Genomic DNA, 13,938 nt, shown 5'->3' with positions numbered 1-13,938 from the left:
TGGATGGATTTCATGATTCCTGTGATTTCTGTATCTTCATGCAGTGTCATCATTCCTCTGCCAATCAGAGATTTCCTCTGTCCTCTTAGCCAATCAGACGCCATTAGCAGAATGCGTCACTTTGCAGCACTCTATGAAAATCCAACCTACATCACATATTATCATCCCACTCGCACTGGAAACCACACACACACACACACACACACACACACACACACACACACACAACATTGGACAGGGTTTCGTCTGCAGCGGATGTGCTATTTTTTGTATTAGTGTGCCATACATCTATTTTTAAAGTGACAGTGTATAAAACTGTAATCTTTTTGAATGAGCAGCATGTGATAATGTGTAGGTTACATGAGAGTGTGGTTAAGCCCTGATTATAGTTCACTGATGGTGATGGACAGGCTAAAAGATGTGAGCGCAGACTAATCGACAGGCTAACAGAGGGAAAGGATGTCTCATGCGCCAGCCAGTCTACAATGACAGACAGCTTATGGTGTTAGTGTGCGTGTATGATTATAAACAGGAGGAGGAAGAAGGGTAGAAATGAGGGAGTGTCATAAGGGGGCATAAACTGTCCAGCTGCCCTTAAGAAAGTAAGCTTTCTTAATCCATCAGTCCCTGCTGAATGAAAGGACTCCAGGAATAGCATTTTGCCCTCTTGTTTTAAACAACATCCGCCAAATAAAATGTGTCTTTAAGGCTCCTGAAAGCAGATAAAGGATCAGGGCTTTAATTCATGTGAGCTTATCTGACAAGAGCTGCTCTCTGCTTTCAGTGCTCAAAAGTAAGTCGATTGTCATTATTTATTCACATCTGCAAACTTGGAGACTAATGACCAGTGGTGATTCATTATATGAAAATGGGTGGCACAGAGGGCCAAAATTTGCAGAAAGAGGAATTAATATCATGCCACGATTCAGTGTTTTTGAAATGTGGATTTAAGATTTCATCCTTATTATTTTCAAGCAATCTAAGAAATATTAGTCAACTATGTTTTTTATGTGCGAGTTTGAGTCATTCAGTCAAACGATTCATTCAAATCTCTAATTCATTCAGCAACAAAACAAGTGAGTGAGTCACTGAAAAACTAAACCGATTAGTTTTAAAATTCATTCAGAAACGAAAAACACTTTGTGTTGCTCTGAGATGCGTGACACTTCTGCTTTCACATTTTTTGAGACTTTGTCGTATTAAGTAGTTGACAATATTGTGCCTAAAATGTAAGTTACTCAATCCACTTTATTTTTAACGTAAGAGAAGTTGTGGACCTTTTCAACTAGAATGTGTATGGCTTCCGGTGTCAGACGATTCCAGTTACTTTTGCTGTACAATAATACAGTTAAGTAGTATTTATTATCATATTATTTTATTATCATTATCATAAACACACTAGGTTTACTGCACTGTTATTCTAATTGTTTATTTAATGTCTAAAGGCGGGCGTAAACGGTGCGATTCTGAAGGTCGGAAGGTCATGAGCTCTGGCACATGTCACGATTGAGTTTATCCGAAAATCGTACGGAGGCAGTCACACATGACACGAATTTACTATGATTTTACAAACTCTGACGTAAGCATTACGTTTCGCGCCATTCATAAAAATGTGGATTCTGAAATAGTTTTCTTTATCTGGCAGGCGGCTTGTGACGTCCAAAAAAAAAAAAACGAAGACAAAGGACATGGCAAAGAGAATGGCTGAAAAGCAGAGAAAAGCATGGACTTTCTGTTCTTCATAAAGAACTCGAGGGACTTTGAGAGGGGCTTTAAATATGAGACAGCAAAATGCACGGACAAAACCCAAAAGTACCTACCCTTTTTTTATTTCGAACAGGTTGAATATATGTTAAAAAAAAATAATATAAATATAATAATAATAATTTATATTTGAAGATTTTTTTTATTATTATTATTGGTATTTATTTGTATATTTATTAAGTGTTTTTTTCCTTTTGTATTTTTAATAGTTCGAAATAAAAATAAATTGAAAATTGAAATTGAATTGAATTGAAATTGAAGGAGTAGGCTCGTTTTTGCTCGTTTTGCTGGAAATACAACAGGCATATTCATTCATAAAGCTGAACGGCAAATTTGGCACATTCGGAATAACAAATAAAAAATAGAACTGTATAATTAAACTAAAATGATTATAGAATATGGTTTTTGTCATCTTCTGATTGGTCAACTTCAGATGGATTGCCAAATCGTCTCATTCAACCGCACATACGCCACAAATTTAAACAGACAGCATCCCATTTTTTTTGACATGTTTGAAAATTATCGGGAGGACGGGAGGTGCTCGTAACATCTCGGATCGGCCCGTAATTCTTCTCACACGGTACGAGCCGCGACCATGCGAGCATCTGCGATTTTCTCCTGCCTGCGAGCTCTTACGACAGCAAAAATCGCATGAAAATTCTTGAATGAAATCTTGTGCATTGACATGAAATCGTTTACTTCCACATTGAAAATTAAGGTTGTTATTAACTTCTTTTTTTATTGAACTGCTGCATAAAATCAATATTATAATCACAATCTTGCAGTATTTCAGTACACTATTCAGATCACAAACTATACTTTTCAAGATCTACATATTCATCTGGGCAAGCACAAAATAAACCTCTATGAATTATAGATCAACCTTTATAAATGAATTGGCTTCCCTTAAATGTCCATTTTCCACTGAAGCCAATCATATTTTATCTGCAATGTCTTTATGCTAATAACAGCATTTCAACAATAAGGATCATTACTCTGACTGAAAATACACTAATCAATGAAAATGATGATGAAAGTGTGAAACTAGAAATGTTCACCCACCCTTGGTTCATTCAACTCAATTTAAATCTAATCTGCTCAACATCCATTTAATTGTGCAGTCTTAATGAATGTAATGCATTGCAAAAGCTGCTTTTTAACCTTTTAAACTCCCACTGGGTGCAAGGAAAAGACTCTGACCTGACACGAAGGGCTTACATTAAAATGTCTCATCCTAGACATACTTTACGTGACACAACTGATAAGACTATTATCCTAATGAATCTTGGCTGTCAGTACTTTTTTGCAGAATATGCTGAGGTATGTAAAAATGAGTGCAGATGAAGAGGGGCCTCACAAGGTGGAAGCAGCCCTTTAATTTGTATAATCTGGTCTAGAGGAAGGGTTTGTCCCCCAGGGCAGATCCCACCTGCTCATATGGCACCAAAGATACCAGGAAATTAATAGGCCATGGTTTATAAAGACATAAACAGCTGGAGTCAGGTAGTCTAAATGCAGCTGAGATGCTTTTTGTGATCAGATTGGTAATTATGTGACTGGATCTTAAAGAAATTGTTTAATAATAGCTGGAATACCTGAAATTTGCTGAGAAATTACTCACCCACAGGCCATCACTTGCTCACCAATGGATGGTAAACGGATGCCAACAGAAATGAGACAGCTTATAAAAACATCACAATAATCCAAAAGTAATCCACATGACTCCAGTCCATCATTAATGTGTTGTGAAGTGAAAAGCTGCATGTTTGTAAGAAACAAATACATCAAGACATTTTAAATTCTGTCCATAATTCATAGTAACACTCCAGTGAAAAAGCCCCCGTTGTCCTCTCACATCAAAATTCACAGACATATTTGTTTAGACCAGTTTTGGACTGTTTTCGCTTGTAAATAGTGCTTGATCTGTGCATCTTTCTCTCCTGATTCAGATTAGAAAGCAATATTATGGATAGAGGACTCTTATTTTAGCCAGAAGCAATGGTGTGAATTTAAAAACATCTTAAAGTGCCCTTATTATGCCATTTCGAATATTGCCTTTCATTCAGTATGTAATGTAGCTGTATGTGAATATAAATGATCAGCAAAGTGCACGATAAATGAAGTTATTGTCTCCCAAAAGAAAGAATCGACTCTGAACAGCCTAAACGAGTCGTCGGTATAATTTGAATCTCACCTATGTTCTACGTTGGCTGGGCGCGAACAACTTTAGTACAACCCCAATCTTTTTTTGTGTTCCTATGTCATTTTACTGACGACTGCTTCTCTAATCGTGGGGAGTTCAACACGGGATTCACAAAACGCTTGCTCTTGAAAGATGGCTCAGTACCCAGTTTATCTGGACCAACTGGCTCCACTGAATCACACCCTGCAAGCATGAGAAATTCTATCAAGATTTATTTCAAGTGTTCAAAATACGGATCACAACAGACTGGGCCATCTGACCAATCAGCGCAGAGTAGCACACAGAAAGGAGGGGTTTAGAGAGACCGAATCTTAGAAGTGCTTCGAACGAATCGTTTGAGAATTGTTGGAAAATGAGGTGATGTTAAATGCATATTTTGAGAAAATTAAAGCGTTTTTTGACCTTGCATGCATGTAAACCTATTGTAGGAGACTCCCAAAACAATATTAGGAACCTTAAAAATGGAATAGGGGCACTTTAAAGGATTAGTTCACTTCCACAATAAAAAGTTCCTGATAATTTACTCACCCCCATCTCATCCAAGATTTGTTTCTTGAAAGAAAGATGTCTTTCTTTCTTCAGTGGAAAGAAATTAAGGTTTTTGAGGAAAATATTCCAGGATTTTTCTCCATATAGTGGACTTCAATGAGACCCAATGGGTTGAAGGTCCAAATTGCAGTTTCAATGCAGCTTTAAAGGGCTCTACATGATCCCAGCCGAGGAATGAGGGTCTCATCTAGCGAAACGATTGTTCATTTTCTAAAAAAAAAAAGATCATATACTCTTTAACCACAAATGCTTGTCTTGCACTTGCTCTGCGATGCGCATCCGGGACTTCATGCATTTACGTAATCACGTTGGAAAGGTCACGCGCGGTTAGTTCTTAGTTGTATACTCCAGTTCAAAAAGTTAGGGTAGGGCGAAAAACTCCATCTCATTTTCTCCTCCAACTTCAAAATCGTCTGACATCGTTGTTTTATCTTTTTTTGTAAAGGGCGTTTGACTTTCTTTGCACGTTCGCTTTGTAAACGCTGGGTTGGTACTTCCGTCTACGTCACACGCAGTGGTCGAATTGTAAAAAAAAATTCAGGGGGGATGGTGTGGTCAATTTATTTTTTCGGGGGGGCTAGCTGTAACTAATTTTACATAATGATTACAAAATTTGTCTAATTTTTAAAAAAGGTTTTTATTTACTGAAAAAATTGCCTTATTAAATGAACTATTATGTATAAGCTTTTTTTTCCTTATTGGGCCTGAAATGGAGGAATTTTGGTCAATATTGATAATTAAACAATACTTTGCTAAATGTGCTTTTGTGCTGAAACCTTGGCTGGTTTAGGCTTGTCATGGATAAATTATAATGACAATAAAACCTGGCTCACTTGATTCGTTCAAAAACTGATTCATTCAAGGAACGAAACACCGTGTTACTATGCACTGTTGTATAAAATTAATAGCACATTTGTGCTCGCACGCATGTAGGTCTACTGATATTCAGAAAAGTGCATTGCTTGTGCAATGAATATAAAAACATAAAAACTCATACATTGGTATTTTTTCTTTAATTGCTTGAATTATAAGGTTATTTTACCTATATTCTAATAGGCTTCATCGCGCAGTGAATGCTTTTGGACTCTCAAGACGTGTTTTTGTAAGGTCAATGACTCGATAATGTCAGCTCTCCAATCATCTCCCAATCCCTCACAGTTACACATACAGCACAATAACATTATGTCAGGGGAATGTTTTTAAATTCTAATGAAGGAAAAATCATACCTTTTCTGTTGTCTTCTTTTTAAAGAAATTCAAAAGTTGCTCTTGAACCATTTTGCGCGAAAAATTACGAAAACTTGCTTCCGCTTGTGCGCAGCTTGTTACAGAAACGAGTTCTGATTGGCCAATCGCCATTATTCGTGAATTATCTTAAGTAGATCATTTTAACATTTCATTGGCATGATAAGTTTTACCTAATACACATTATTAATCCAAAGGGGATGGTAAGGGTGGATGGTACTTTTACTGAGGGGATGCTTTTTGTCTTTTTTTTTCAACCAGGGGGATGCCATCCACCGCATCCCCCCTCAATTCGAGCCCTGGTCACACGTGACCTTTCCAACCTGACTACGTAATGTGTGAAGTCGAGCTAGTGCAAGATGAGCATTTGTGGTTAAAAAGTACACTTTTTTTTTTTTTTTTTTAAATGACCGATCGTTTCGCTAGATAAGACCCTTATTTCTCGGCTGGGATCGTGTAGAGCCCTTTGAAGCTGCTTGAAACTGCAATTTAGACCTTCTACCCCTTTGGTCCCATTGAATTCCATTATATGGAGAAAAATCCATGGAATGTTTTCCTCAAAAACCTAAAAAAAAAATTTGACTGAAGAAAGAAAGACATGAACATTTTGAATGACATGGGATTGAGTAAATTATCAGGAATTTTTTTCTGGAAGTGAACAAATCCTTTAATGTTGAATTTGTTTCTTACAAACATGCACATTTTCACTTCAAAAGACGTTATTTGGTGGACTGGATTATTATGATGTTTTTATCAGCTGTTTGGACTCTCATTCTGGCAGCACCCATTCACTGCAGAGGATCCATTAGTGAGCAAGTGATGTAAGGCTAAATTTCTCCAAATCTCTGTCAAATCTGTTTCATTTTGGGGTGAACTATTCCTTTAAAGTTGCAGTGTGTATTATTTGCAAAACTTGACAAAACAGCAATTTCCAAAGCAAAAAGCACACTTGGCGAATAAAGCATATTCTGATTCTGATTTGTGGTCAAAAATTACACACTGCACCTTTAATGCTCAAAATAAACTGGCAGTTGGCACTTCCCCCTTTTTGCCACCTCAAGCATAAAAGTGAAAGTGTGAATTTTATTTCTTTACAGATCACAAATGTGCGTGAGGCTAGACGACGAGAAAAGCTGAGAGAAAGAGAAGCAGAAGGAGGTGGTATCAGGTAACTCTTTAGATATTCACGACCAGATCACTGAATAGAATGACACACTAGAGGATTAGAGGATCATGGGAAATGAGGAGACTGGGAGACACAGGGAATGCACAGTCTGAATGAGGTAGAGGAAAGAATGAGAGACAGAGAGGAAGCAAAGATGTGAGAATTGCTGACAAGGCCAAAAGCACAGCTATTATTATTGGCGCAAACTGAGAGAAATGATGCATTAGTGTTTCTGCATGGGCTGTACAGGATCAAACAGCACGAGAGGAGAAAGATTCATCCTCTTGCTGAGATAACTGACTCATAAGTGACTGAATGACAGAGTGGTGTGCGGATCTGTGGCTTAGTGCACATGGAGAGCATCAAGAAACTACATCATCGTGACTCCTCTGCTGTCAAAACCAGCTCAGACTGAGTCATCCGAACTCAACACATGCAAATCAGCGACTGACGCCGCACACATACATACCAAAACAATGTTTGGGTTCAGTGTCATTACCAGCGTTCACTGTGTGCTGTACACAAACACACACTCACAAACACACACTCTCAATTTGCACTTACCTCCTCCACAGAAATCGGTAGGATCACTCGACTGCAAGAGAGCAAGAAAAACCAATTATTTAAAATCTACCAGTAATAAGCATGTTTGCTCTATCATTATAGCTATTACCATCATGTCTCTTAAACTGCAGAAATGAATAGGATTTTTCTTTGGGCACTATTCTGACAATTTCTTAAATTATTACCACAACATACTCAGTGAAAAGTTTGAAATAAATAAGTTTTTTAATTATTTCATGGCTGCATTTATTTAATCAAAATACAGTAAAAACAGTGATATTGTGAAATATTATTAAAAATGTTAATGTTTTCTGTTTTAATATATTTTAGAATGTAATGAATTACTTGTATTATGTAATAAATGTAATTTATTCATTTATTTATTATTACTACTGTTATTATTATTATCAATGTAAAAAAAGTTGTGCTGTTTTATATTTTTTGTGAAAAGTTATACTTTTTTTAGGATTCTTTGATGAATAGAAACATCAAAAGAACATCATTTATTTGAAGTAGAAATTTTGTAGCATTATAAATGTTACTGTGTTACTTTATGTTTGATCAATTTAATGTGTCCTTGCTGAATAAAAGTATTAATTTATTTTAAAAAATCTTACTGATCCCAAACTTTTTAACAGTATAGTGCATATATATATAATGTTTAAAAAAATTAAAAACAAATAAAAATATATAAATGCTGCATTTTTACACCAACATAAGTACCCTAAAATATCAAATAAATATAACTTAAACATAAAGCTATCTTTGCACTTTTTCCATTAGATTTTTGACAATTATTTTATCACTAAAGAAGCTAAGAAAAATGTATCAGTGCACAGTGGAAAACAGTGTTTGGGAAGCTGGCGCTAATGTTACATGCCCTCTGTTTCGAAGCAATTTTGTTGATATTTTTCCACAGTCATTTTCAGCTCATCTCATATTCCTAATAAACCATAACTTACAGCACTTGCAAAAAAAAAGTTTAAAGAGACTATAACACAATCTCTGCATCAGGACCTCCTTGGCTTTGTCTCTTCAACACATGTTATATTTAGTGGCTTAAAGTATCAGAATACAAAATGAACCTGTTCATATTAGCAAACCTATAAAAGCTATTCCTTGTCAAGCACATCTCTGATATCTGTGTACTGTTTCTGGATGGTAGTTGGCAGTGTAACAAACTCTGTGCAGCTCCCATATATAATCAATACTTCTTAGGAGTAAGACAACACCACTACCGCGCTCCAATCCAGCACAGCTCTCTCATTATCTGCCTTATGACACACACACACACACACACACACCCCTCAGGATAGTCTACATCTGATTTATGAGGGCTTCTGTGACAGGACACATGAGCTTGTCAGGAGGTCAAGGACCAGGTTCACCTTTAATGTATATATGACAAGATCATTGGCAAAGAAGTCCATGCTTTGATGAGAATAAGAGGTTAGGATAATTCTGATATTTTTACTGGAAAACAAATCAAAAATACTGATTATGAACATGATTTTGCAGTATATAGTCCTTTTGCACTTGAGGGAATTTCTATCCTCACCATATATCAGATGCTTCATAAACTCAGAGGGAAGTCTCGCCATTTAGCAAACGCCATGGTCGCACAGGTGTGTTTTACTGTTTGCTGTTAGCATCTGCTAATAGCAGGAGTCACCTTGCCCTCCTGAGTGCTGCCTGTGTCCTGAACAGGGACTATCGGTCACCGTGCTGGATTTGGTGTCTCATGTACTCTGCCTCCATGACACCCAGGCTACTTTCTGCATTATAAATGCCTTTGCCTGCATGGCAGCATTTCGCTGTATAAGAAAGTCTTTACTTATTGTTTCGGTAATAAGACAATTAAGTTTACAAATAGATTCTGAAATTCAATATTTAGCTGAAAGGTCAGCTTCACTATTTTACTAAATATTAGAAACAAAATGCATTCAGACAGAGATTAAGACATAATAATGTGACATTTCATAATTTATTTTTGAAGTTTTCTAATGCATCTTATTTATATGTTATTATTATTTAGAATAATATTTATGATGTTACCCTTTTCTTAAAGGGTTAGTTCACCCAAAAATGTTAAAGCCCGTTTTTCAGTCTTAAACTATGAAAATCCATTATGAAAATATGAATCATTACATAATTAAAACTATGGTCATCTAAATTTAAATCATCATAAACCATGTTAGTAACCATAAACTCACTTGTTAGTGAGACAAACGAAATAAACTAGTTAAGAGATTATTTTCTAAAATTTTACAGGCCAGAAGTGTTGAGAAACTCCCATATAGATTGTAAAATTGGCATGGCACGTGTGACTAAAAAGGTTTTATGGCATATAAGTTAAGTAGGAGACCCAGAACACATTGTGTCTGAATCCTGGAGGTGAACTGGATCACAGGAAAGTGTCACCAGAGCAGTGAGAAAGAGGCACACGGAACAAGAGCTCACTGCTTTAGCTCACATAGCCTACAAATACCGTATTGACCCGAATATAAGACGATGTTTTTTTCTTGGAAATACATCTGAAAAAACGCGGTCGTCTTATATTCAGGGTCTAGACTTTGACATGTCAATAATACACCCACAACAATCGGTGATGCCAAATACGCATAAAACGAGTGTGCCATGAAATACGTAATGTAATGCGTGTTGTAAAGATCGCGAGTAAAAACTAAAGAGAAAGAAAACCTTACAGCTGCGTGAGTCGTGACTGTCACGTTAGCCTGATGGGACCAAACTCCCTTTGTGATTTTAAAACGTAAGACAGTACCCAGATTTGAAGACTACAGTAAGATTTAACTTCTACTGTTAATAAGATATTGGTGGGCTACTATTAGATGGATAGCCTAAATGTCCTAATTCAGATGGGCTACCTGTTTTTGTTTTTTTTATGGTATATCAAAAAGTGTATAACTTTTTTATGTGATTGTTGTTACATTTTACCAGTTTTTACCATACTTTCAAAACAAAAATTAAAATAGGAAAAATATGCAATATGAAAATAATTGAAGATAAAATGTGTTTTACTGAGAAAAAACAAGATTTGGTTTTTAAAAAGCCTTTTTCCAAAAGGTACATCTGGAAAAAGGGGGGTCGTCTTATAATCAGGGTCGTCTTATATTCGGGCCAATACGGTAGTAGACTACTTATGTCTAATAAAAGCACAAAAATCCTTATATGTTGAGTTTAATGCATAACATCCATAGACTTTTTTATTATAAACATCAAGATTTAAGTTTAAAATTTATATGGATCTCATTACACTACTGTTTTTAAACACCTTATTACCTTCATAAATGTAAATAATAAAGGAAAATCTCATCTTAACTATCCAAAAAGAGTATATAAGGAACATTCAAATTGGATTTTAATCTGTATTAAATACAACTGATCAAAACTGAAACTCAAACCACATTTCAATTCCTGTTAAAGGTCTAATTCTTCGCCCAAGGGTATTTTTAGTGTTGAAAGTTATTTTTGTGCATTAGTGAAAGTACCATGGACAGCAAACCCTGAGGGACCTGAGGTGTACAAGCATCCACTTTAGAGCCAAGAGAACCGGATCCTCTTAACAACGTGCCATTTGTTATTATTCGTTTATTATTGCAGTAAGCTCATTTCTAAAATATGAAGATTAACACTGTCATATTTTTATTTAAAATCATAAGCTACATATGATGCATAATGGACACCTCGTTCTCTGTGGAACCCTCTCTATTCCTTGAAATCTCCATGACGTGGCTGAAAGTGACGTCAGAGAAATGCCGGCGACGAGGAGCGTATGACACATGATAATACATTTGCAGCGCGTCCTTGTTACATGCGTCGCGTTGAAGAGATTCAGCTCGTGGCTGAGTCATTCAGAAGATGTGTGCGTACTCATTCCTGCAAGAACCCCTCAGCAGGGGAATTAAAGAGAAAGAGGTATTTCTGATAGGGATAGTTCACCCAAAAATGAAAATTCTGTGTGTCATTCCAAACAGTACCATGACACATGCATGTGATGCTGCTTGACGCAGGAGCCGGCGTTCTGATGTATTGTCGTGAATAGTGGTGGAGACTGACCGGAAGAGAAGAAATCATTGAATAAAGTCGTTATTTTTGTTTTCTTTGTGCACTAAAAGTATTCTCATAGCTTCATAAAATTAAGGTTGAACCACAGATGTCACATGGACCATTTTAACGATGTTCTTTCTATGTTTCTGTGCCTTGAACGTGGTAGTTCCCTTGCTGTCAGAAAGCTCTCGGATTTCATAAAAAAATATCTTAATTTGTGTTCCAAAGATGAACAAAGGTCTTACGGGTTTGGGACAACATGAGGGTGAGTAATTAATGACATCATTTTCATTTTAGGGCGAAGTATCACTTTAAGGACAAATGTAGCCTGCATGAGAAAAACCAGATGGTTTGCTTGTTAACTGGTATAATGCTGGTGTCCCAGCCTAACCAGATGAAAGTGCCCTAAGTTTACACAGTAACCAAAGAAGTTTACTTCAGAGTGCGCTAAAGCGAACAAAAATCAACTTTGCGTAGGAAGTAACCATGGCAACAGCCAGGGCCGGATTTACCTCTTTTCGTGACATAGGTAAAACGAATTTTTGGGGCCCCCTTCCCTATTAATATAATAGGCCTAATATAATAGGCCTATTAATATAATAGGCCTAATATTTTTGTTTGCTTGTGTGGTAATATTAGGCCTATTATATTAATAGGCCTATTATATTAGGCCTATTAATATAATAGGCCTAATATTACCACCCAAGCAAACAAAAAAATTTCTTAATCAGTGGAAACCATTACAGTGTTTTCTATCGCAATAAGCGCTTGCGTTCAGTCAATAAATATCGAATGTAGGTTCTTAATTTGTTTGAGAACTGAGAAAGACCATTCCGTTAATAGGTGGGGCGACGTGGCAACATAACCACTTCGGGAGTGCATTATTTCTCTAATAATTTTAATGGCCTGCAGGCTAACGCAGTTATTAGAGAGAGAGAGAGATTAAGTGTGTGTGAATACTTGCATCTGTGCGTCTCTCAGCAGTATTCAGCAGCAGCATCTACTAATAGCGAATCTTTAAGTTGAACTGCTTCAAGAACCTCGCTAATTAATATAATAGGCCTAATATAATAGGCCTATTAATATAATAGGCCTAATATAATAGGCCTATTAATATAATAGGCCTAATATAATAGGCCTATTAATATAATAGGCCTAATATAATAGGCCTATTAATATAATAGGCCTAATATTACCACCCAAGCAAACAAAAAAATTTCTTAATCAGTGGAAACCATTACAGTGTTTTCTATCGCAATAAGCGCTTGCGTTCAGTCAATAAATATCGAATGTAGGTTCTTAATTTGTTTGAGAACTGAGAAAGACCATTCCGTTAATAGGTGGGGCGACGTGGCAACATAACCACTTCGGGAGTGCATTATTTCTCTAATAATTTTAATGGCCTGCAGGCTAACGCAGTTATTAGAGAGAGAGAGAGATTAAGTGTGTGTGAATACTTGCATCTGTGTGTCTCTCAGCAGTATTCAGCAGCAGCATCTACTAATAGCGAATCTTTAAGTTGAACTGCTTCAAGAACCTCGCTACTGAGAAATGTCATGTAGCTTTTCAGCTGCAAACCTCTTTTATTGATAAATTCGCGGGGCAGCCGCGGCGCTGATGACAAGTCTCTGTCCGCATCTTCGCGTGTGTGCGCAAGTGCATGTCTGTTCTGTGTGTGCGAGTGTGAGAGAGAACGGGAGAAAGAAAGCATGATTTCCGTACATAAAAAAGGCTGAAGACATGGAAATAGTTTGTCAATTTTACCCTATTGTTTGTTATATTTATTTGCTCAATGTCTTCTGGGGTTTTGGTTCTTTTACTGTTGTAGATATCCCATAGTATAACAAAAATATGATATATCTCTTCATTGTGTTTGGGCCCCCCCTGGACGAGCAAGCATAGGCACGTGCCTAGAATGTCTATGCGTAAATCCGGCCCTGGCAACAGCTGCTCAATCGCTGTCTGGATCTTGTGCTAACAAAACAAAATTACTGTCAATATTTTAATATTTTTCAGAGTGGGTTTACACTAGGGACGGGCGTATCGATACTGACGCGAGTATCGAAAATATCGATACTCAAACTCTCAAACTAGATACTAAGGTGTGTTTTATTTACCAGTGATTTTGTTTATTTAAAATAATAATAATAATGCGTACAAATGCATTGAATTGGATGAATAACCTTTGTTCGCAAGTAATTGTGTAGGATAGAACTATTTTCCAGCTCATCTGAACACACACAAATGTCAATCAGAACCAATCAATCACAGAGAGCGTTTACTCACTTCTAAAAGTGCATTCAAACAGGGCTGCGTTTCCCAAAAGTATCATAAGAAAGCATTAAAGCTTTTGGGAACAGCAGCCCTGAACAATGCTTAT

The 13,938-nt window shown here is 36.6% G+C and overlaps 1 protein-coding gene across 3 annotated transcripts in view; it reads right to left on the bottom strand.

Annotated features, from left to right (window-relative positions):
- The window catches only part of LOC107592159 (phosphatidylinositol transfer protein alpha isoform), a 27,457-nt gene that overhangs the window by 11,790 nt on the left and 1,729 nt on the right, over positions 1-13,938 (bottom strand). For all 3 annotated transcript variants that reach the window (XM_016281561.1, XM_016281560.1, XM_016281562.1), the window contains exon 2: positions 7,491-7,521. In XM_016281561.1, the coding sequence (XP_016137047.1) occupies positions 7,491-7,521 (31 nt within the window). The remainder of the gene's footprint in view (positions 1-7,490; positions 7,522-13,938) is intronic.

Source organism: Sinocyclocheilus grahami, unplaced genomic scaffold, assembly GCF_001515645.1.
Source record: "Sinocyclocheilus grahami isolate Dianchi unplaced genomic scaffold, SAMN03320097.WGS_v1.1 scaffold150.1, whole genome shotgun sequence".
Taxonomy (NCBI): domain Eukaryota; kingdom Metazoa; phylum Chordata; class Actinopteri; order Cypriniformes; family Cyprinidae; genus Sinocyclocheilus; species Sinocyclocheilus grahami.
Note: the sequence above shows the minus strand (reverse complement) of the source record. Positions and strands in the feature narration are given on the sequence as shown.